The 25,592-nt window shown below is 41.5% G+C and overlaps 1 protein-coding gene across 1 annotated transcript; it reads left to right on the top strand.

Annotated features, from left to right (window-relative positions):
* Positions 1-771: 771 nt before the first annotated feature.
* Positions 772-7,062, top strand: LOC147614562 (beta-glucosidase 25-like). The gene is made up of 13 exons (XM_086781113.1): positions 772-1,136; positions 2,222-2,288; positions 2,684-2,742; positions 2,875-2,950; positions 3,512-3,583; positions 4,021-4,114; positions 4,402-4,669; positions 5,154-5,272; positions 5,408-5,628; positions 5,857-5,894; positions 6,039-6,144; positions 6,244-6,340; positions 6,591-7,062. Exons 1-13 carry the CDS (start codon positions 864-866, stop codon positions 6,844-6,846), a joined length of 1,746 nt encoding a protein of 581 aa, XP_086637239.1. The 5' UTR covers positions 772-863; the 3' UTR covers positions 6,847-7,062.
* The last annotated feature ends 18,530 nt before the right edge of the window (positions 7,063-25,592 follow it).

Below are 25,592 nucleotides of genomic sequence, written 5' to 3'. Positions count from 1 at the left end.
CGCACCAAAATGGACCCAAACACCCTAGTAGAATCCACTTGCTAGTTGTGTGTCTTTAGAGAACAAATCACTCTAGTAACATTGCCCTACTATCCTTGCCTTCGTTGCCCTCCTAATACCTATCCTTGCCTTGTAACCAAGCATCAAATTTTGGCCCGTGCAGTCCTGAATTTTCACCGTTCTGCCTACTAGCCTAGCCGTGAATGGGAACTTGAGCCTTGAAGGCGACGCGTCCTCTATTTCTCTCTCTCTCTCTCCCCCTCTCTCTCTCTCGCGCGCGGTTAGAAAAAGTTGATTTCTCACTCTGGTAGCGCCCATGCGTGATTAAGGGGCTCGAACAGTGAGAGGCGAGAGTGTGTGTGTCACCGAAAGGTGATAAGGGGCTCGAACAGTGAGAGGCGAGAATGTGTGTGTCACCGAAAGGTGAAAACGAGGCGCATGGGGGAATTGTGGTGGCCCTCCCGTTTGGGATTTCTATCCGGGCCACTTGGTGCTTTCTATCCGGGCCACTTGGTGCGCCTGGTGCTGTCTATCCGGGCCACTTGGTGCGCCACTTGGTGCACATGTTGCATCTATATACAGAGGTGTGTATGTACCAACCACATATTGCATCTATATAGAGAGGGGGGTGTGTGTCTCTCTCACGGAAAGGTGAAAACGACGTCGTTTGAAGGCCAATGGGGGAATTCTACCGGCCGATCCCGTGTCGATTCTATCGTCATCTACTCTCGTGATCGGGCCTATATATATATACGAGAGCTGGTACCACCCTGCATGACTTCACTTGCTATACTTCTACTAGCTGGAAGCCTGCTCTGTCTGTGTGTGTGTGTGTGGAGGCCTCAACCCTAGTAGTATATACTATGGCGGCTGCTGCCCTTATTGCTCCTTGTGCTCTCACTCCTCCTCCTCCTTCCCACTGCGCCCAGTTCTGTGGGCGGCCGTCAATATTCTGGCCACCTTCTTCTCACGTCCGGCCGGTGTTTTGTCCACCCTCGGGCCGCCGTCTCCGGGTGAATGCTTCCCGCGGAGTAGCCCCCGCCGTCACCTCGGACCTGCAGCCTATTCATCCACCCCTCTCTTGCAAGGATTTCCCTTCTGACTTTCTCTTCGGAGTGGGCAGCAGTGCATTCCAAGTAAAAATGATCTAACCACACCACTAATCATGTCTTAGCACTAAAAATGAATATCAGCACATTACAACCATCACTAATGAGCTGGTGTTAATTACGGCAGCTTGGCTGCCACTGGTATTAGCACTCTGCACCCCTTGATGGGCTGCATGCACTAAAAGTTTGGTATATCACGCCAGCTATAAGCACTCAGCAGCAGATTGTATTAACATCCCCTCTTGGATAGTGGGCTGCATATTGCTCTTAAAGTTGGTTTACCCCTTGCTTGCAACGTGTATGGTTGCAGATTCCAACAATCATAGCTCTCGAATGTGTTCCGGATAGTATAGGCAGGCCCAACCCTATCCTAGACTTCAAGATTTTCAAACTTGAAGACCTAGGTGCTATCTTGGCCTTCATTTCAAAAGGAAATTTACTTTTATGACTTTTATGTGCAAGCTTTTTTTTTTTGGTAGCCTTAGTCTTTAAGGCTCAAATGGCTTTAATACCCGTTGCACCCTTCAAGTTTCAGGTCTCAGTATAGGGTGTCCATGAAATATGTACACCAATTAATTGCCTAGATCCAAAACATACACACATATATATACTTACTGCACTACTACACGCTAATACATTTGTCCTCAGTAAATATATATTGGAATTGTACACACGTTTCATTATTGTTTATTTAGATACACCCAATACCACAATTTTTCACTCTATTCAGTTATTGCTGTTGTCTTTTTTTAATTCTACATATTGATGATTAACTTAGTAATTTTCTATGTCACTTACTGACATTGCTACCAACCCTTGTTGACGAGAACAGAACCATGAGGATCCCGAAGAGCGGCTACTTAGTATCTTTATATAACTATCATCTTTTATGTTCAATTGACCTTTTTGTTTTGAGTATACTTCTTTTTCCTTTTCTTTCTCATATTTTTAAGTCTTGTTTTTTTCAAAAGCGTTGGTTAACCAAGGCCTTACAATAGTTATCTAAACTAAGTTAATAAAAGAAGGTAATCAAAACACTGGTACCACATATTATTATATCTAATTCAATTGTAAAGAAGGTGATTAATTGTGTTTGAAATAATAACGTGTAGGTGGAGGGTGGATCTTCTGCAAGTGGCAAGGGAATGAGCATTTGGGATGCTTTTGTTCAAGTCCGAGGTTGACACTCTAAATTCTAGATCTTTATTAGTTAATGAGATCGGGTAATGTGAGTAGAGTTAGTATGACACGAAAAAATTGATGAATATGTAGCTTGTAAGGAGAGAAATTGGTGCCATTCCAAGGGGGTTTATCCCTAAATATAGAAGGAAAGGATTAACATTACTCTCCACAACGAAAGAAGGACATGAAAAGTTGTTTTTTAAAAGACACTCTTTTCATTTCTTTTAATCACACAATGGAGATTCATTTCTTTTAATTACACAGCTTGTAATGTACATAGTAAAATTCGAAGACTTTGCTGCTAGGCTAGTGTATATAAATTATTTGATATATCTTTGTGAATACAAGTGATTTTTTTGACAGTTAATCTTTTTCTTTATATATATTTTTAGGAAATATTCAAAATGGTGATATGCCCGATCCAGGTTGCGACTTCTATAACCGTTATCTGGTAGATATGAATTGGCTAATCCACCATTCACTTTGTTATTCAATGCATGAGGCTTACATTGATTATACGGATCATCATATTATAATTCTATTAACCACTTACATAAGCTTTCTTTTAATCGCGAAAGTACAGGAAGACATTGCGACTTTGAAGTCTTTGGGATGCAACTCTTTTCGCTTCTCCATCTCTTGGTCACGAATATTTCCTTGTAAGTTCTACTAGCCTAAGAAAAATAGATCAACCCTCTTCATCCTTTATTTAAAGTGAACATGTACCTATATAGTCATGTCTCACAAGCAGAACTTACATTGCGATACTTTCTCGTAATTAGTGCAAAGCAAGCGAACACTTGTTTGTATTATACGTGTGCGAGTGGGTGTATATAAACTCTAACTTAGAGAGGGAGGTAGTGTTGGAAGCCTTAAGAGGAGGGCTTCAATGCCCTTTAAACCATCTAAAGAAGGCCACCTCTTGGAACATAGGGTTGCAAAAGAAGACCACATAAGGCAACTATTTTAAAAAAATTTCTAAACTTTAAACATAAACATATATATTTTGAAGGCCAACCTCTTTTATGACCTCAAATTGAAGGTTAGGATAGGCTTTCAAATTTTAGCTCTTGGGGGGAGGGGGAGATATGGATCTAATTATTCATTTTCAAGTGAAATATTTGCACTCATAAGTACACTATTTTATGTATTTACAATTGCCCCTATAATCTTTCTTTTTTTAAGAAAGAAAATGAACATCTTTAATTCTCTACATGCAGATGCAACTGGAGAGATTTCAACAGAAGGCATTCAGTACTACAATGACATCATCAATGCACTTATTAGGGAAGGTAAATAAGCTTTCTAGAACAACACCATATCTATGAGATTTTTTACTTTTTGAGAAAGATGAGTAATACAGCATGTAATTTTAGCACCTTGAACTAAGCATGCCAAACTTTATGCTAGTATGTATATGTATGCATGCATGCATACATACATACACATACACATATGCATGCATATACATACATACATATAGAGACATACCTTGATATGTACATACATACACATATTCATTTGCATATATATTTGTATATGTGTGCGCATGTGTATGAATGCTCATAGTAAAACACAGGGAGCATCATATCTATATATATGTGTGTGAACGCAAGGTGAGAATTTATGTATGTATATACACATGTGTACATCATTCTTAGTTGCAAATACATACAAAGACTAATAGAATCAACACTCTATATTCAAGCTTTGATTGAATCATGTGTAGGGATGACTCCTTGTGTTACTCTATTTCATTGGGACATGCCTTTATACTTAGAGAACGATCCCGAGGTGCTCGGTTGGAGAAAGAAGAGCATAGTGTGAGTATTTTGCATCACCTTATCTCCTCTTTGCTTGATAACATGTAGCAGTATATTCTATTTCGAGGATTGGAAAAAACTTACCAGACACAGTCCTCAATTTGTTTGCTCTAGTGCCATGTGATTGTGCATGGCATCAAATTTATTGCATTCATTAGAGCTCTAGGGTTTTTCTTCTAAGGATGTACAAGAAGGGTACTATGATCGAGCATTGCAAGTGCAGCTGATTTTTCTCTGAGATAACGTGTACTATCTCTATTAATTGTAGGTGATGGTTTTTCTTGTAGGGAACATTTTGTGAGGTTTGCAGACACTTGCTTCAGGTATTTTGGGGATCGGGTTAAGTACTGGTCTACCCTCAATGAGTTGTACAGCTTTGTAACTCGAGGTTATGGCCTTGGAATCATGGCTCCTGGGCGGTGCTCCGAGGCTAGCCATGAAGAGAGTGGGAAAACATGCCAAGCGGGGGATGCCAGCAATGAGCCCTACCTCGTGGCTCACCATGCGTTGATCTCTCACTCGAAAGTGTTCAAGTTGTACAAGAACACATACAAGGTACCTCCTCCGAATAACTCTCACTCACTAAGTGCACTTTTGGTATAATAATTCGATGCATTGGTTTGATTATCTTTAGCATTTTAATGAACTTACGCTTCATATATTACTGGAGCACACAACATGAGTTGCACACACACTATATTCCACCCATGATCCGCATGAATCTCCCTCTACTCTCGAGAGCATTGTGAACCCTATCAATAACCCCTCATGTGACATATCATCGTGGGAAAGCTCTTGACATGTAGGCTCTAAATATATAATCTCTGATAAATTTGGGATTGTTATCGCTCAAGATAATCTAATAACAAGATTCAAAAATACCACCATTTGGAGATCCCAAAGTATGGGGATTTTTGCAAACTCTCTAATATGGTCTTTTTGGCAAACTAATTAACATAGAGGGGCAATTGTTCCACGTGTAGTTAACATCACAACAAGAAGTATCTTTTAACACAGTTTTGTTTAACCTGTGAAACAGAAAGATCAAAGAGGATTTATAGGGTGCAATCCTTACAACATGTGGTGTGAGCCCTATGATCCTAATAGCAAAGAAGACATAGATGCAGCAGAGCGGTATATGATGTTTCTCTCTGGCTGGTGAGATAAGTTGTTATTAATTAGTCTAGGATCAACGGTTTCAACATATATAAAATTTTTATAATAAGCAATCGGGACCATCAATGTGGATCTCATGGTTAAATTTTCAACCCATGCGGAATGATTTCCGTGTAGGCAAATAGAACCACTCATACTTGGAGATTATCCGCCAGTCATGAGAGAGAGAGTTGGTTCAAGGTTGCCTCAATTCACAAAGGAGGAATCCGAAGACCTCAAAGAAAGTGTTGATTATCTAGGCCTCAACTACTACACCGCTAATTTCATAAAAAACGCCAAAGTCATAACGAACCCCAAGAAGAGGTGGTGGGGAAATGACATGGCAGCCACTCCATCAGGTTGTAAATAGTATATTTATTTGAGCTCTCACCTTTATTCTTTCTCATCATCATGCATGCAATTGCACACTAACTGCTAGCTTTAGCAATTTCATGATATATAATATATTTTCTACTATGAATTAATTTCAAACTTTCCCTTTGAATTTTCCCATTTCTTGAGTCAATTGTTTCATTTGAATTCTCCCATGTCCTTCTAACCATGTTTTCATTTCAATTTTTATGCAGTTGTGGATGTGAATGGGAATCCCATAGGAGAGAAAATGGCAAGTCCACATAGACTTCAACTTTGTTTATTCATAATTAATACTTGATTAATCCACATTCGTCATTAACACGTGTATCCTTTGCCATGTATCATAGGGTCCACCATTAACATTTTTAAATCTTTGTGTTATATATGATCATAGGGACCATCTAGTTCATGGATCTATAACTGCCCCTTTGGCTTACGTAAGCTTCTTGCTTGGGTTGAGGAAAATTATGGCATAATACCCTTATACATAACAGAAAATGGTACGGGTACATTGTTGGATAATTTTAACATTACTAAGCATCAACCGACATAATTATTATTGGCTTAGCTAAATTATTGTAAATGCACATGTTGTGCAGGTGTAATGGATCCTGAAGCCAATGCACCTTTACTTCACGATGAGCAACGCATAAAGTACCTTGAAGAGCACCTCAAGGCTCTTCATAGGGCTATAAGGTAATTAATGTGCTTCTAAAAACAAGGTACCATTATCTAGACATGCTTTCTCATTAGCATAAGAAACTAGGGTACTCACACATATTTTTCTAGCCTTATATGGATGTAGTAATTTGCAGATATGTTTGAATTATCAACTTTTGTGTTTAAAGTGTTGAAGGCCATTAAAATAAATATGTTCTTCATGTAAAGAGATTTGTAAGTTATTAATAGCATTAACAATGCTAGTGTGTTTTTTGTTGAGTTTTAGTGAGGACAATCGAAACGTAAAGGGTTATTATCATTGGGCAGTGATGGACAACTTTGAATGGAATATTGGTTTCAATCATCGATTTGGCTTGATTTACGTTGACTACCAAGATGGCAAGCGTAAGCTAAAATCTTCTGCGAAATCATATGCAAAGTTCCTTTGTGCACCAACGGTTCCAGCACCTGTTACTTCAAATGGAGCTATCGTACCCACATCACCTACAGAAGTGCTTCCCGTCCTCACCGCTTCCACCTAAATAAGAAAGCTACAAAGCACTCTTTTTAAATGTGATGTTTGTTTACATTCATCGCATTGTTGTTGTCATGACCCTACCCTTATTATTATATAGGCACACCTTTGTTTCTCTAGGAATAAATCGTGCCATGTTTGCTAGTACAATAAAAATACTAATTATTTTTCTAGTCCTATAGAAAAATTGGAAATACATTGTTTGGATGAGTGTTTTCTTAAATAGATCTTTCTAAATAGGCACTTAACATGAAAAAATGTTATCTTATCAGTGTAGCTTATTCCTCTATTTTTTCTATAAAAAAAGGAACATTAATTGAAAAAACCAAATGAAGAGAAAGACACCACCCACAAGCGCTTACTCCAATCATGAGGAAATTAGATAGCTGACATTTTCTCAAAAGATAGTCCAAGTTTAGAAAAATATAGTTACCTAAAAATTATGAGGATTATAGTAGGGTATATATAGAGAGGATTATTGTGAGACATATAAACACCAATATACACAAGCTTCCCAACTCTCTTTATTCTCTTAATCTTATAATAACTAACATAATTTGGTACTAAATTAGTTCATTTGGTATATGTGGATATCAATTACTCAAGTAACCTCTTTAATTTATATAATCTTACCAAGTATTGTTTTGGAAGCTTTATGCCTTAGGAGAGGTAGAGATACTCTCTAAAACCAAATCTTAAAATATCATTACAACCAATTTAATGGATGATCTAGACAAGAAAATAATCTACAGCCGAGACATCCAAGACATATTTGAGGACATGAGTGGATATCAATGCTTATATTGTATTGTCCAAGCATGAGCTAGTTGGGTGGAAGCATGGTAATAGGACAACAAAATCTTGTGGACATATTTATATACTCATTATTAGCCAACTTTATGGAATTAGTTGGAACACATGCATAGTGAAAATCAAAGGTTTCTTTTTTTCATATCACCAAGTATATAGTGAAAAAAAAAATTGGGATTTTTTTGGATCACATCTACGCTTTTCAATTTCATAAGTATTCATAGGATAAATTACAATCGTAATATAGAGTTGTTTGGAATATATTTAGATCGGTCTTTAATTAGCCAATTTCTATTTGTTTTCCAAATTTTTTGGACGTGCATTACTTCACAAACATATATATGGTGTAGTACAATCTATTTTAGGTTCAAACATCAATTAGAACTCCAAAATTTAGTTCTTAATGAAAAATATAAGGTATTTAGTTGTCTCAAAAAAATTTAACTTTGAGGATTTTTATAGCTAATGAAACAATCATAGACTACTAGGACGAAATCTTGCATACATGTTCTGTACAATGTTATGCTTTACTGGTGTATTTTGTGAGAGCTAATCACATATAGACCTATCCTTTTAGGCTCTTTGTTTTAGACAAAAGTTTACAAATTTTGAACCATATTCATTACTATAGAATAAGAGACTGCCTCACGCATTTTTAAACTTCTCATAAGGCTTTAACACTAGTCTTGTAAAAAAGCCATTTTTGTGGCTTTTTGTACACATTTTCTAAAATCTATTTCTCCCAAATAATAATGAATCTTACCAAATCATTTTATGGATTTGTACCCAACACCTAATACTAGTTGGAAAAAAATAGTAGAAACAAAAATTACTTAAAATGTATATTTTTAGAATGTCATCCGCAAAGTGGTTTACTGAAAAAACCATTCAAGTGGAGTTTTTTGTCCTTAAATTTGTTACTATTTTTTTTAAGCATAACATAGAGCATACAAAAAATTCTTCTAAATATATGGAATCCATCCATATAGTTATGTTGCCCATTGAGTAAAAGCTGTCAACTATTTTAACCCCTTGAAATGGAGGTTGTGCAGTGAATTTAAGCCACTTTTGTGGCTATTTGTGGCTATTTGTGGTAATACCTTGTTTTAAAATGTGGTAGGCTTCATGCAAGATGACTACTATCCAAATTTTTCTTATTACTTATTGATTTCACATTGATTCATTTCATAAGTTTCTCACATCATATGTGAAAGTTACATCTAGAATAAACAAATTCTCTCGAATCCTATTTAGTCACTTTAGTGGCTTAAGTCACATTTATGGCTAATTACAAGCATAGTGTTAGGTGGAATATATAGAAATTTTATATAATAATAAATATAATTTTCATAAGTTTCTTACTAGATGATCCAAATATAAGCAAGATTTCATATACGCAGTTTTGTTATCAATGTAGTTTTGAAATTTGAGACCATCACTTTGTTTTCTAAATAAATGGAAATGTTTATATATGTATTCTTAACCGATTACTTTAGTGGAGACATTGATTTATTGGTATAACTAAACTAAATCACCATATAAGCTCACACTATTGTCATATTTTGGGTGTCAAAGACTCAATAACTAAAAAGAGATTCTAAGAAAGAAATTTGAGTGAATTAATTATTGATGTAATAAATTTTTTTTGCCATGAAAAATCTCTCTTATCTCTTAAATACTATGTAAGGTTTAGGAGAAATTTGTAATGAGTCAAGATCATTTTTTTCTTGCATGTAGAAACCTACTTTGTAAATTCGTAATCTATTTGGATTATAGTGCTGGATATACCTCTACTTATGGTGATTTATCAATTATATTTAAGGTGATTTTAATCATTTTAATAATTCTCTAAAGTTTTTCACATTCATAAAGACATGCCTTAGAAGAGAAATGTTAAAAGTATTGCTTCCATTCACAAGATATGAATTTTTTAGCAAACCCTTGAAAAGACATATTTATATCATGTTAAGTTACTAAAATAGTGTTAAATACAACTTTATAGCACATTTCATAGCATGTTGTTTTGTTGAAGAAGAGGGTAAAACCCATCCCTTGCATTTCAAAAATAATAGATTCTTATCTTTTAGTGATCATGACTTTTAACAGCTAGGGTTTTAAAAAATAATAGATGTTCTCCACGTCACCCATCTTGTACCTCACTCATTTGAATTAGTATTACAATTAAATATGCATGCATTTTTTTACTCTCATTACCTTGCCATCTAAAGCTACCATTTTGCCCATTTCTTCTTTTGGTAACTTCCTAGGCAACTATGCACTTTTTCCTACATGCTTCCTTCCATTCTTCTCAACCTGCCTACCTATCTTCTCCTCCCTTCTTGGTAGTAAACAAGACAAGACGAGACGAAACATAGTATGCCTTCTCGATAGGTTGACTTACCTATGGTGCACCCAAGTGTGAAATGGAAGTTTTTTAGGATGGTGAGGGAATTTTGTTAGGTTTATGGATGGAGTGATTGGGGCATCAATCCATTATCAATTCCTTTATAAGATATTTGTGATAGTGCTTGGCACTTGGTTTTTGAATGCCCAAAACCCCTTCCTAGTGTAAAAGAAGAATAACTCCTACAATGTGAAGATAGAATTTGATAAAAGACTGATAAAGAGAGAGCACACACAAAGAGAGCAAACCCTAATCCATTAGTGTAACCCTAACCAAAGAGGGAAGCCATATCTGAAAAGATGCAGGGGGGAAGAGAGCTTGAGCTCTTGCAAGCACACACACACACTCACATAACCCTAATAGAGAACACACAAGGTGAGAGGCTGAAAATCTTCTTCTTCTCTACTCAACACTCAACACACCATATACAAGAATAAGAGTACACACAATATGAAAGGTACTCAACCAAATACATACACGGGTTCTCTATAGTGTGAACCCGACTAAATGAGCTGGCGCTATAACTATGCCAGTCTCTAGAGTGGCTGTCACACAGCCTGTCATCCCACTGGCCGCATATCACCCAAGATCTCACCAACCATGCCAGTGGTGTAAGTGCGGGGCCTATCCCCCAGGCGGGTCATCAGTGTCCATCGCCTCACTAGAGCTCGATATCTCAACACTCCCCCTCGAGCTCAACTCCATCTCATGTACACCAAGCGAAGCCCTGAATCTGCGGAGCTTCTCTGTACCCAATGCTTTGGTGAAGATGTCAGCTACCTGATCCTCTGTGCTGACATAAACAAGGTCAAGGTCTCCTGCCAAGACCTTCTCTCTGACGAAGTGGTAGTGGAACTCTATGTGCTTCGTACGAGCATGAAAGACTGGGTTCCTGGCCAACTGTATACTGCTAATGTTGTCACAGAAAATGACAACTTGTCTATCCACTGATAGACCCAAATCTCCTAGTAGCTTTCTCAACCAAGCTACCTCACATGCTGCCATAGCAGCTCCTCTGTACTCGGCCTCTGTACTCGATAGAGCAACCGTAGGCTGCTTCTTGCTGCTCCAAGTCATAGCAGCACTCCCCAAAGAAAACATGAATCCACTGGTAGATCTTCTATCTGAGATACTACCAGCCCAATCAGCATCTATGTACCCATGTACACATATCTCTGTCCCAGTCTCATAGAATAGTCCACAATGTAAAGTAGACTTCACATACCTCAGTATGCGTCTCACTGCATCCAAATGCAGTTTCCGTGGAACCTGCATAAACTGACTCACCAACCCAACAGCATAGCTCAAATCTGGTCTGGTGATCATCATGTAGATCAAACTTCCTACTATGCTCCTGTACATAGTAGGATCCTCCAAGATCTCTCCTGAATCTGCACTCAACTTGCCATTCTGATCCAATGGCACAGAAATAGGCTTACAGCCTGTCATACCATACTTGGACAACATGTCCAAGCCATACTGTCTCTGCAGTAATCCAATACCATGTGGTGACCTAATCACCTCAATGCCCAAGAAATATCTGAGCTCCCCCAGATCCTTCATCTCAAACTTCTGTCTAAGCAAGATCTTTATATCAAAGATCTCTGCATCATGGTCCCCCGTAATGATCAAGTCATCTACATAGATGACAACAAGCACAACCCCTCTATCACAATGTCTCACATACAATGAGAAATCTGCATTGGCTACATGAAAGCCAATAGTGACAAGATATTCAGAAATCTTGTCAGACCATGCTCTTGGTGCTTGCTTTAAGCCATACAAGGCTTTCTTCAACCTGCAAACATGCTCGGGGTGACCCACATCCTCATAACCAGGTGGCTGCAACATATACACCTCTTCTTGCAAATCCCCATGCAAGAATGCATTCTTTACATCCATCTGATGTAAAGACCATTGCTTTGACGCAGCCACTGCTATCACAACTCTCACCGTTGCCATCTTGGCAACTGGGCTGAAAGTTTCCTCATAATCAATCCCATATGTCTGCGCATATCCTTTGGCTACCAATCTAGCCTTGTACCTGTTTATGCTTCCATCACTGTTATGTTTAACTTTGTACACCCACTTGCATCCAATGGCTTTCTTGCCTTCAGGCAATTGCACTAAATCCCAAGTTTCATTTCCATATAGTGCATCCATCTCCTCATCCATAGCTTTCTCCCAACACACATTTCCAACAGCCTCATCAATGCATGTGGGCTCAACAACCTGCACAACCTTTGCCATATATGCATAGTGATGTGCCACATAACCATCATATGTAAATCTCTGCACAGGGTTCTTCACTCTCTGTGATCTTCGTAGCTTTTCATTCATGGCTTCCATAGCCTTCTTTACACCAGGTGTTCTCATAGCTGGGATCCCAAGCTCCTCATCAAGGCTCATATCTGAGCCACTAGACTCTCCATCAACATGAGAATGCCCTGCAGAAATGTCAGGCATACCAAGGGGCTCAACCACTTTCTCTTTTCCTTTACGTGATGTAGTAATCACATTTGCAGGACTGGTATTATGACGCAGCCTGCCACTCCATGGTCTATCAACAGACCCACTAGATGAGGACTCTCCTGGTCCACTCAAAGACTGTGATTGCTGACCTGCATTCTGTGCAACCACACTTCCACTCACATCAGCCCCAACAGCTTCTTTTTCAGCAGCATACCAGCTGCTCATCTCATCAAAGACAACATCCCTGCTTACCCTCAACTCACGTGTAGCAGGGTTATAACACCTGTATCCCTTTTGCTCAAGGGAGTATCCAATAAACACACATTTTTTAGCTTTCGGATCCAGCTTAGTTCTCAGCTCATCTGGCACATGCACATATGCAATGCATCCAAAGACTTTCAGATGAGACAAATCTGGTTTTCTGCCAGTAAACCTCTCCTCTGGAGTTACATCATGTATGGCTGCAGTTGGAGTCCTGTTCATGATGTATACTGCTGTAGAAACAGCCTCAGCCCAATAGCAATGCGGCATATTCTTCTCTTCCATCAATGCTCGTGCAATCTCAGCAATGTGCCTGTTTTTCCGCTCAGCAACTCCATTTTGCTGCGGAGTGTATCTGCATGTAAACTGTCTCCGAATACCATTCTTCTTCAAAAATTCAGAGAACTCATTAGAGAAGTATTCTCCCCCTCCATCTGACCTTAGGCACTTGACATATTTTCCTGTTTGCTTTTCAACCAAAACTCTGAAATTCTGAAAGTGAGTGAACACCTCACTCTTCTCCTTCATGAAATATACCCACACTTTTCTTGTGTGGTCATCAATGAAAGTGACATAGTACCTGCAGCTTCCCATAGACACGGTCTTCGTAGGACCCCATACATCTGAATGCACAACATCTAGTGCATTTCTGCTCACATATCTGTTACGTGGAAACACATGCTTTGTTTGCTTCCCAAATTGGCATGCTTCACATATTTTCTGCATGCCTTCCACTTTAAATTTTGGCAGCCCTGTCACAATTCCTTTCGTCTGCATAGACTTCAATATCTGCACATTTACATGTCCAATTCTTTTATGCCATATGTCTGTGTCTGCAACAACTCCTGAACCATTTGCAAACATCGCAGCACTCATTTCAGGCATGTCTACATCCAACGTAAACATTCTGCCCACTCTGTTGCCTTTTGCAACCAACCTGCACTTGTCTTTAAAGTCTTCGACATAACACCCATCAGGGTTAAACCTAACCTGCAAACCCTGCTCAATCATCTGGCCAACTGAAACCAGATTCTTTGTTATGTTCGGTACATGAAGTACATCTGCAAGGTACTTCACTTTGCCATCCTGCATAGACAATGGCACATCTCCAACGTGGGCAATTGGATGAGCAGTATCATCCCCTGTTTCCACAAAACCTGGTCTTTTCGGGTTTTTCATCTCCTTGAACCACTCCCCATGACTCGTCATGTGGTTCGAAGCGCCTGAATCCACATACCATACATTATCTTTTTGTGCTGCGTCAACATTTTCAGACATGGCATTCACGACATGCTGCATAACAAACAACCTTTCATTATCCTCATTATTTCTGCTTGAGGATGCATAGTTGTTTTGCTGCACTTTCCCATTTTGCATGTCAGCCTGCTTCTTATAACATTCTGACTGCACATGTCCAGGCTTACCACAATAATAGCATTCACGTGCATCATTATATTGCCTTTGCGAATTTCCACGGCCTCTTTGACTCCCCCTGCCTCTGAATTTGCCTCTTCCACCTGCGTGTTGTTGTTGTTGTTGATTCTGGGACTGTTGTTGTTGTTGCTGCTGCTGGCCATAATTCTGATTACCTGTTCGGCCACCTCCTTGACCGCGTCCACGGCCTCCTCTACCTCGTCCTCTTCCTGAACTCGTGTAGAAGGCCTGTTGCTCTGAACTGTTTTTGCTTTGTGAAGACTGTTGGTCTTCACCCAAGTTCTTCTCTTCGATAATCAGCATAGACACCAAATCTGTAAAGTTGGGAATGTTTTCCCGAGTCTGAATAGACGTCTTAAACGCCTTGTATTGTGGCCCGAGACCACGTAGACAGACTTCCACCTTGTCATCATCATCTACTGACACACCAATAGATGCAAGGGATTCCACAATACCCTTTATCTTCAACGCATAGTCATTCACAGACATGCTCTTTTTCTCCACAGTATGAAGTTCATTGCCCAATCATGGTGTCCTGTATACTAATGGAAAGCCAATACATAACCTTCCTGGCTCCTTGGTTCCAGTCTTTAAACTCTTTCACATCTGCAGCAGTCGGATTTATATCCGGTATCTCCGGTACCTCTTCATGCTCACCTTCTATGTAGTCCCAATAGCCTTTTCCCATCAGGAAATTCGTCAACCTGAACCTCCAAGCATGGAAGTTATTCTTATCCAGCTTCTCAGCCACAATCTGTGTTATGCCATCATTAGACATCTTGCCAAACACACAATTTTACCAGAAACTGCACTCTGGTTTTTCCTGCACAAACTGTATTTTCTGCACAGCGGTACTGTTGTACTCTCAAATGTCACAACCAGTGACTTCAATGTGCATACATACACCCAATGGCAACTGTAGACCTCTTTGCAGCACCCACAGTGTCTGCACAGTCAATCTGTCTTCCTGCAGTGCTTAAAACAGAGTTCTGCAGAGAATCGATGACTTACCCGCAGTGCTCGAAATCACCTGCTTTCTGAAAAACGGAGGTCCAGACGCGCCCGAAACGCATTTTCGGCCCGAAAATTGTAGTCCGTAGGACTGTATAGTTGCCCTATAGCTTCACTCCCGCGAAGAAAGCTCCTCAATCGGAGATCGTTTGCCGGTGCCTCCCGTAGAGCTCCCGACAAGGGTGTAGTCACCAACACAATAGGGAAGAGTAGTTGAAGCTCTTACCCTCGTACCGCTTCCTGTGGTTCTCTTGCTTGCAGCTCAGCCCTTAGCACGAACCAGGCTCTGATACCATGAAAAGATGCAGGGGGGAAGAGAGCTTGAGCTCTTGCAAGCACACACACACACTCACATAACCCTAATAGAGAACACACAAGGTGAGAGGCTGAAAATCTTCTTCTTCTCTACTCAACACTCAACACACCATATACAAGAATAAGAGTACACACAATATGAAAGGTACTCAACCAAATACATACACGGGTTCTCTATAGTGTGAACCCGACTAAATGAGCTGGCGCTATAACTATGCCAGTCTCTAGAGTGGCTGTCACACAGCCTGTCATCCCACTGGCCGCATATCACCCAAGATCTCACCAACCATGCCAGTGGTGTAAGTGCGGGGCCTATCCCCCAGGCGGGTCATCAGTGTCCACCGCCTCACTAGAGCTCGATATCTCAACAATATCCACACTCACACAATGCACAATAGAAGAGAGCTACAAACCACACACTAAATGTGCTGTGTTCACACACCAAATAACCCTATCTAATGTCCAGACACTGTGGCCAGCTGGATGCGGCCATTTATTGTCACACACATGCTGCTTGTTGAGATTCAAGCTCGATGTCAGTGTGAGCCAGCTATGCTATGTGCTGGCATGTTAGGTAGGAACATGTGTGAGACATAAATGACCGCGTGTCCAGCTGGTCATAGTGTGTGGACATTAGCTAGGGTTAGATGTGTGTGGACACAACTCATAGTGTTGTGTGTATTATGGATTATAGCATTATGCTTTGTGTGTGAGTTGAGATGGCTTCCCTCTATGGTTAGGGTTTGTAATATACATTCGGGTTTGCTCCTGTGTGTGTGTCTTCTCCCCCTCTACCGTTCTTTCAACATGGTATCAGAGCCTTGAGCTGTTTATTAGGGTTTATGAGTGAGTGAGTGAAGAGGGAGAAGAAGCTGTGAAGCTTGCCATTGGAGCTGTGAAGCTTGGAGCACACCAAATGCTATCAGATCTGAGAGCTTGGCCTACCGGGTAAGGTCTTCTAAACATCCTTGAGTGGATTGTAGGTGATACAGGCAAAAACAAAGCAAGTTAGAGCAAATCAAAGCAAAGCAAAATTCTGGTTTTTGGAAGCTTTCCATTAAAGCTTGAAAGCATTGATGTATGGTGGAAATACATGTAAATCTGGCAAAAGACATATGTATTTGACAAGGAGGGATGTATTGGCAACTCCTACGCAAGCCTTAAACAAATTTTGGAGCAAGTTACATGCATTTGAATGAGTGAAATTACTGGTTTTTTGAGCTCTCACAAAACAGAGAAAAGGAGGTGAAGATTTGATGCATTTGGAGCATATTTTTGGCAAAAATCCAAGCATTGATGGATTGCACACATACCTAGGAGTGTTGGGGACTTGATTACCTCATCATTTAGCATTACAACCACTCCCAAAGGCCTCTACAGCAGGCGGCGCAGCTCCAACAGAGAAACAAGACAGAAAAGTGCACATTTTGAAGCGAGGAGATCAATTACTCATTGGTTGCTTGGTATATTTCACAATTGTTTTAGCAATTGGTTGCTATACACTTTGGAGAAGAGGGATATGTGATTGGATTGATGAATTATGCCTAATTGAGCTGGGAATGAGCTGATTAAACAAGCTGTCCACTGGTTGCAGAGAAACAGAGCAATTTTAATTGAGCAATTAATCCTTGGTCTTAAACAACTGGACAAATTCCTCTTACATAGAGTTGATGGACACTATTGCTAAGCTGTTGAATGCCTGGTTTCTCAATTTGGACAAATATTGAAGAAATTAGAGCCAAATTACTACTGGTTTTTTTGGTTTTTTCCAAAACAGAGAAAGGGATTTTCCTCAAAAATTGATATGTACACATGTCAGATGGTGTTGATACTTTACATTGAGGTTGTTTAGGTGTCAATACAAGTTTTCCATACTTGATTGCACCACTACATTGTGATTTGGAGCCTTGGAAGGCGTGTCAATTCAGGGTATCTCGGACTGCGTGAGCCAGTTCATCTTGGATGCATACAGGTTGATTTTCTACATCAAATTTGAAGATTGGTGGTTACTTTGGAGTATCTAGAACATTCGTTGGAGTGTGGTTGAGCTGAGGAAGGCTCATTTACAGATTTTAAGTGTGCGAAAGGTGTATGCATTGAGCAAACATGTCGGATAATCGAGTACAGATTGTTGGTGAAAAGCTGGATAGGAAGAACTTCCAGGCATGGAAGTACAGGATAAAACGTTTCTTGAAAGGAAAAGGATTTTGGAATCTCATTACAAATGCTGAGCCTGAGCTTGAGCTACCTCGACAACCTACACAGCAGCAGCTTATTGCTCATAAGCAATGGTTAGAGAGAGCATTCAAAGTGCTGCATTATCTGTCTATATGTATTTCTGATGCTATGCTCATACACATACAGGATGCTGAAAATCCCAAAGATGCATGGGATACTTTGGTCAAGATGTTTGATACAGATATGCGTGCTCGCAAGTCTCAGTTGTGCGACAGCAGATACATAATGTAAAAAGGAATAAAAGGAGCATACATGATTATGTGCAAGAAATCAAGAAGTTTGCAGATGCATTGGTCACAATAAATGCCCCCATGCTTGATGATGATTTGGTGGATATTACCTTGCGTGGTCTTGGCAAGGAATACAAATCTTTTGATACATCTATCTCAGTGAGGAGTACAGGATTACCAGACTTTGATGAGTTGGTTTCACTCTTGCTGGTTGAGGAAATCAAACTCAGTGATTCATTTCTGGATGCATCTACTAGCCATGATGATAATGGCAGAAATCAGGCTTTCTATTCTCAGAGAGGCTTTAGAGGCAGGGGGAGATTTGCATCACGTGGACGTGGTGGTAATGGTCGTGGATGGCAGGACAGGTCTCCACAACAGAATTTTCAGCCTTCATATGGTGCTCGAGGTGGTCGTGGATATGCACGTGGACGTGGTGGTAATGGTCGTGGATGGCAGGACAGGTCTCCACAACAGAATTTTCAGCCTTCATATGGTGCTCGAGGTGGTCGTGGATATGGCAAGGCCAACAAAATTCTATGCAAGATGTGGAATGCCATTATTGTGGCAAATTTGGACATATGGCGAGAGATTGTTTCGGCAAACAGAATGATTTGAGAGGGGGTAGAGCACAACGTGGTGGTCATTATGGTGGAAATTATGCACAACATGGTGGAAATTATGCACAGTCAAAAGTCTTAATCCTTAGGCGCTAAGGTCTTCTAAATCAATTTTTATTAATTCCAATTGCACCTTGGAAAATCTACTTTGATTTTCTAATTCAGGGAAATATTTTTTTGATATTTGGAGAATTTATTTATCTAAAAATATCCCAATATTGATTTACCACTCTCTAGAATTATTTATCTCACTAGGTAAACTAAGGAAAAATAATGTTTTCTTGTATTCAGAAACATAGAATGATTACAAGGGATTGATATAGAGGCTTATTTGTTATTCAAGCTGAGGAGGAATCTTACAAATTCCATGTTTAAATTCTATGAGTATTTGATAAATGAATAATTAAATACTCTAAGAGAGAAATTTCTATCATTTTATATTCGCACGTATTGTAAAAAGAAAATTCAAGAAATCTATCGAGATTAAAATATTCAAATAAATGATTAATTTATTTCTCATTGGAATTCGTAACTATTTTAAAAATCAGCTTAAGTGAATATTCAAAGAAAGAAATTCAGTAAAATAGTAACTGAATTACCAAACCTTTTTGAGAAAGATAGTTCACAAAAAATCTTATCCGACTTGAACCTTAAATCAGACTATGACCAAGACCAAACTCTTTTATTAGTTTTGAGGAAATAAGGTGTGACCAGTTTAGAAAAATACATTCAAAACTCCCGCCAAATCTGCAACAACTAAGTTTGAGACCCTTCGAATTGATTTGTGGATCAAGGTTATAAAATTCAAAGAATTCTGGTACGAAATTCAGAATTTTGATCAAGAAGTTTTGGGATACTGATTCAAGAATACTCCTTGTATTCAAAAGAAAATCAAAGTGAAAACTTGCATAAAAATGAGATGTAATGTAAATAGATCTGATGAGATGTCATGTGAATCAGATAGATGTGAATGAATGGATGGATGGGATGTGATGTGAATAGATGTGATGAGATGTAATGTGAATAGATGTGATGAGATGTCATGTGAATTAGATAGATGTGAATGAATGGATGGATGGGATGTGATGTGAATATATGAGATGAGATATGATGTGAATAGATGCGATGTGAATAATATAGATGTGAATGAATGGATGGATGGGATGTGATGTGAATAGATGTGAATAGATGTGATGTGAATAGATGTGATGAGATGCGATGTGAATGAGATAAATGTGAATTAGATAGATGTGAATGAATGGATGGATGGGATGTGATGTGAATAGATGTGATGATATGTGATGTGAATAGATGTGATGAGATGCGATGTGAATCAGATGGATGTAATGTGATGTGAATAGATTTGATGAGATGTGATGTGAATCAGATAGATGTGAATGAATGGATGGATGTGGATGTGTTTGTGATGAAAATGGATGTGAATGTGTATGTGAAAATGGATGTGGATGTGTATGTGAAGAATGGATGTGGATGTGTAAGTGAAGAATGGATGTGGATGTGTATGTGAAGAATGGATGTGGATGAGTATGTGAAAGAATGGATGTGGATGTATGTGAAAGAATGGATGTGGATGTGTATGTGAAATAATGTGATGTGATGTAAAGAGATGTGATGTGACATGAATATATGTGGATGTGAAGTGATAGATATGAATGTATGGATAGATGTGGGTAGTTGTACATGTGAACGATTGGATGGATGTGGATAGAAGGGATGTGATATAATGTGAATAGAATGTATGTGATGGGATGGTGATGAGAATGAATGTGATGGATATGAATGAATGAATGTGATGGTGGATATGAATGAATGTGATGTGATGAATGTAAATGGATGTGATGTAAATGAATGTGATGGACGTTGTCAGGCATTTTTCTGAGAGGTATTCTGGGCTTGTGTACATATGGATGCATAGCAGGTGTGAAGAGGTTGGCTTGGAGGGCGTTGCCAGGTGTACAGGGTGAACGGTTTGGTGTTGGGCTTGTTGCAAGCCTGTCCGGAACGTGGTCAGCTGGAGGTGCTACCAGCTGTTCGATGGCTCAAATGTGTGTGCGTCAAAGAAAATGAGCGGGCATCGTGGGTTGCATTGAAGTGTATGAAGGCATGGGCAATTAGAAAATTAAAGTGATTAGTGTTGCCTTGGGCATTTGGTGTGAAAAGGAATAATTGGTTGCTTTAAGAAAAATAAAAAAAGGGATCAACGTGGCCAGCTGGAAAAGGTTGGCGTGGAGGCTAGAGTTGCTGCCAGCGTTGGTGATGCACGTGAAGGAAGCAATCCAGAAGCTCGCATGGAGAGTCGGCGCAGCCTGCAGAAGAAAGAGGTGAGGCCGCTGTGTTGTTTCTTGGGGTCTCATTGAGCGTGTAGGCGCAAGGCGCTATGGCGAAGGATGATCGTCAGCGAGTAGAGACGCAAAGACAGGCGACTAGAGACGTCGACGCCAGGACTGGCTGGAGTGGGTAGCTATTTTTGCAAGTTGCAGAGAAGGCCGCCAGGGCGTCGCAGGTAGTCGCTTATGGAGCGCAGCTCGTAGTCGGGCTGACGGGCTGCAGACGTGGTGGGGCCTCCCGTGTGAAGAGAAGAGTGTCGACGTGTGGGTTGACGAGCTGAAGCGCAAGGAAGGAAGGTGACTGGAGCCCTGGGTTTAGCAGGCTGGCGGGTGATGCTACGGAGACAAGTGAAGAGGAGCCGCCTTGTGCGAGAATACCCTGGGGGGGCACAGGTGAGGCTGGTTTTGTTTTGAAAACCCAGGCGTAAGAAGCGAGCCGCCTTGTGTGTGTGAAGTGCCGGGTAGAGAAAAGACACGCCAGTTGAGGCGCTCGAGAGACAGCAGGTGCTGAGGCGCAGGCCTTGTGAGAAGGTGGCCTTGTTTGTAACCGTGGGCTGGTGTAACCAGCGTGGTGAAGCCTTGGTGTGAAGGGCTGCAAGGGCTGGCGTTACAGGTAGCACGCGTGGCTGGTGGGGCGATTGGAGTTGCCGACATGAAGACTGGCTGGAGTGGGTAGCTGCTGCAGGCTTACAGGCTGGGGTAAGCGAGGCCGGGAGATGGCCACCTTGAGATGAAATGGATGGCGCTCTTGTGAGCAGGCAGAGCTGTGAAGGCTAGAGCGTGGACGGACTGAGGTGGTGTGGCCTTGGTTCGGTCAGTCAGAGTGGACACTGAAGACAGGTGGGCAGCGTGTGGCTGTGGATATGGTAGAAGGCTGGTGGCTGGTGTGGGCCGCCTAGGAGACAGGGCTGTGGACAAGCAAAGTGCAACTGGTGGTGGGGCCGGTAGCATTGCAGAGGAAGTGTTCGAGTGTGAAGCTGGCAGAGGATCGGCACACACAAAGAGAGAGAGAGAGAGATGTGTTTGGGTAGCTGGTGCTGGTGACGACACATGTAGAAGTGATGGGCTGCAGAGGAGTGGAGGGTTAGCTGGTGGGGCGCCCTCTGAAGAGAGAGTGGCTGGGTTCTTTCTGGTGTGATTGGCACAGTAGGCAGGCGAGAGGTTCATGGTGATGAGGATGTGGTGTATCCTCGGCAGCCACAGGTCTGAGTGTTTGTGAGTTGTGTGAGTAAGGCTTCTGTGTCGGGAGAAGCTTGTATGAAGTGTTGTGACTGGGAATATATTGCTGGGTGTTTGCTTGGTCTACGGTGCCCCTGTTTTATGCTGTCTGTCTGGCGTGGGTTGGGTGGTGAAGTGTGGAAAGCGTTCCAGCCGGTGGTGGCTGGTGGTGCCGTTGTGATTGTTATTCCAAGTTTGGGGGGGTGAAGGGCTATAGAGGCAGTGTTCTTTCTTCTTTTTTCCACCTCACATCCTTCTGGTGCCTCCACAGAGGATAGCTCTGGCGTTGTTCTTTGCCTAGAAGGGCGTGTGTTTCACTGAGGAGAGCTCAGGGATTGTACAGGTTGTCATGATGTGGTCTTATCCGGAGTTTCATGGCAGGAAGGGTGAAGATGTGTGTGACTTTTTGGAGCAAATGGAGTTGGCATGCATTAGCAATCATGTCACAGATGAAGAGCAGGTTCTGAAGCTGATAAAGATTTTCTTGAAGGAAGATGCCCGAAGCTGGCTTAAAGGTTTTGAAGCACAGGATGCTAGTGTTTTGACCTTAGACAGGTTGAAGGAAGGCCTTTTGGAGCGTTTTCAGCAAGCGGAGGATTCTAGTGTACTTTGGCACGAGCTGAGCATCTTGAAGCAGGTCCATGGGCAATCACTGGTATTTTGTGAAGGTATTTATATGTTTGTGGAGTAAGTGGTGTATGACATTGAAGCAGGAAGTTCCTCCAATGTTTTTGAAGAAGAGCTTGTTTATTGATGGTTTGCTACCCCATTTGAAGGTCAGGGTTGAGTTGAAGAGTCCCAAGTCATTTGATGATGCAGTTAGGGTTGCTAGGGAAAAGGAAGGCAATATTTTGAAGCAGATGGAGATGGGTATTTATCCGTATGAAGGTGTTGTGTCTGCAAGGGATATGCAGGTAAATTTGGTTGAGGTGGATAAGAGTTCTATGCAAAGTTTGATTAAACAGGAGCCTCAAAGGCCTATACAGGTGCAAAGGAGGATGTTCTATATGCCTTCTGATTTTTTTCCAAAGTCTTTGAAGCAGGTGAAGGTGGATGAGAAGCAGGTGAAGCAGCAAAGTGCAGGTGAGGAGTTGTCAGTGGATTCTTCTTTGGATTTGGATGTCATAGCGGTACAGGACAGTGATTTGAAAGGTTCTATTGAAGATCATTTGCATTTGGATCTGGATGATATGCATGCACAGGGAAGTAAAGAGGATAATGCCTTGGGATTGGCTGATGATAAGAAGGAAGAGGAGCTGGATACAGGATGCTTAAAGGACGATTCTTTGACAGATTCTACAAGGGAAGAGGATGGGGTAGAGACTTCTGATGAAGTGAAGAGGGTTTGTGATGCAGATGTGGAGAGCATGGAGGAAGATCCTATTATTATGGATTTTCTTGGATAGCTTGATGGTGGTTTGGTACCTATGATGGATGATGTGGATGTTGTTCCATTGGATGCATTGTGTGTGCTGGGAAGTCTTTGGACGATGATACCAGGGGGGTTGGCAACACTCAAGAAGGTATGCATGTAGATTTGGCTGATGAAGAGTGTTGTGATGAGAGTATTGTGCTTGAGGATGATATGTGGGAAGTTGCTAGCCTTGATGAGCAGGAGCCAGAGATGGATATGGATGCAGATATGGTTGAGAGTGTGACAAAGGCTTCTTTGTGGGTTGCTGAGATGCTAAAAGCAAAGTCCCTGGATGACAAGGGTTCTGAACCAGTTGAGCTGTATGGTTGTGAAGAGATGCCTGAATTACAAGAGCTGGAAGTGCTTGTGGACACTGCTGTTAGAAAGGATGTGGATTTTTGTGTGGATAAAGGTCAAAATGTTGGAACCTGGCCTTCATTGGTGTGGATGAATGGGATGCTAAATGCTGCAATGCCATAGGTTTTGAAGACGAGGAGGTTTGCTGTGGGTGAAGTGGACAGAAAAGATTTTGTGGCTATGGTTGATGTTTGGTATGTAGTGATGCAGCCATGGTTTTTCACAGATGTTGGGGAATGGGATGGTGAGTTGCTGTTTCCTTTTGATCCTGGTGGATAGCTACTGGATATTGTCTTTTGCTGCTGAGCATGAATGCTCTAGCAGGTGGGGGGGTTGGCAAAGTATGTCAAGCGTTTTTCTGAGAGGTATTCTGGGCTCGTGTACATATGGATGCATGGTGTGAATAAAGGCCTTGTCCTAGAATGCATTGGCAGCAGGTGTTCAGCATGGACGGTTTTGTGTTGGGTTTGTTACAGGCCTATCCGAAACGTAGCTGCTGGAGGTAGTATCAGCTGTTTGGCTCTGGAATTGTGTGCGTGTTCAATATATAACTGGGCAATTAAAGATTGCAATTGAGAAGTATGTGGAGCATGGGGAGTAATTAAAGATGATGTGGCCAATGTAGCTTGAGCAATGGTGTGAAAAGGAATGTTGAGGTGGCAGGCCTTAGAACAAAATAAAATTAATGATAAACGTGGCCACTAAAAAGAATGGCCATGTGGAAGCTTTACGAGCTGCCACCGTGCGAATTCTGGAAGCTGGCGAGGAGAGGAAGAAAAGGTGTGTCGCCCTGTTGATCTTCCGGGCTCTCTGGCGCAGCTATAAGACAGAGCCAAGGGGAAGAGTTGGGGCGCATAGTGTAGCTGCTGGTGTAGAGACTGGGAGCCTCCCTTGTGAAGAGCAGCGAGAAGGCGGCTCTGGAGTGCTGAGAGAGCGTAGCTGCAGATAGCAAAAGGTGAGGAGAGCCAACGATGAAGTGGCCGTGGTGTGAAGCGGGCTGCTGACGGCGACTGAAGAGGCCTTAGCGGTGACTAGGCAACGAGCAGACAGAGACGAAGAAGCGATGGAGTGGTCGCCTTGCTGATTATGGGCTGGTGTGATATAGCCAAGGTGGGAGAGCACGAAGAGAGAGGGCCGCCCGTTGGATGCGAAGGAGGTTACCTTCGTTTGGGCAGGTGAGCGTCGAGGTGTGGCTGACAGCTGGTAGAGAGCTGGTGATAGAAGAGAGGGAGGCGGTTTTGTTACGGCCTCTGTGGGCACAAGGTGGCAGAAGGCGCCAAAGAGAGATGCGCAACTGTGAGAGGACGGGCGGTGATTGTGAGACCAGAGGAGAGGTGTGAAGCGCTGGAGTGGCCACCTGGTAGTAGAGGCCTGGCTGGGCGCTTGTGAAAACAGACGCGGGAGTGTAAAGGAGGTCGCCAGAGCCAGGGCCGCACCATAGAAAAACGGCCTTGCAGAGGCACAACAGAGGAGATGCTGCGGGGACAGGCAGAGTGGAGGCCTTGTGAGAGAGTGATCATCTCGTCATGGTGAAGGAGCTCTCGTGAGCTGCAGACAGAAATAAAGAGAGTTGCTGCCTTGCAGTAGAGGTGCTAGGGCGGCTCTGGTGATTCTGAAGAAA

Source organism: Cibotium barometz, chromosome 42 (assembly GCF_041138505.1).
Source record: "Cibotium barometz isolate CiBa-2024 chromosome 42, ASM4113850v1, whole genome shotgun sequence".
NCBI classification, from domain to species: Eukaryota; Viridiplantae; Streptophyta; class Polypodiopsida; order Cyatheales; family Cibotiaceae; genus Cibotium; species Cibotium barometz.
This window is presented reverse-complemented; position numbering and strand designations above follow the sequence as displayed.

Bases quoted from the DNA above. Each gene is read 5' to 3' on its own strand.
- LOC147614562 (XM_086781113.1), top strand. From the start codon at position 864: ATGGCGGCTGCTGCCCTTATTGCTCCTTGTGCTCTCACTCCTCCTCCT. The intron at 2,951-3,511 runs GTAAGTTCTACT...CTCTACATGCAG, and splicing joins TTGGTCACGAATATTTCCTT to ATGCAACTGGAGAGATTTCA. The intron at 4,115-4,401 runs GTGAGTATTTTG...TTTTTCTTGTAG, and splicing joins TGGAGAAAGAAGAGCATAGT to GGAACATTTTGTGAGGTTTG.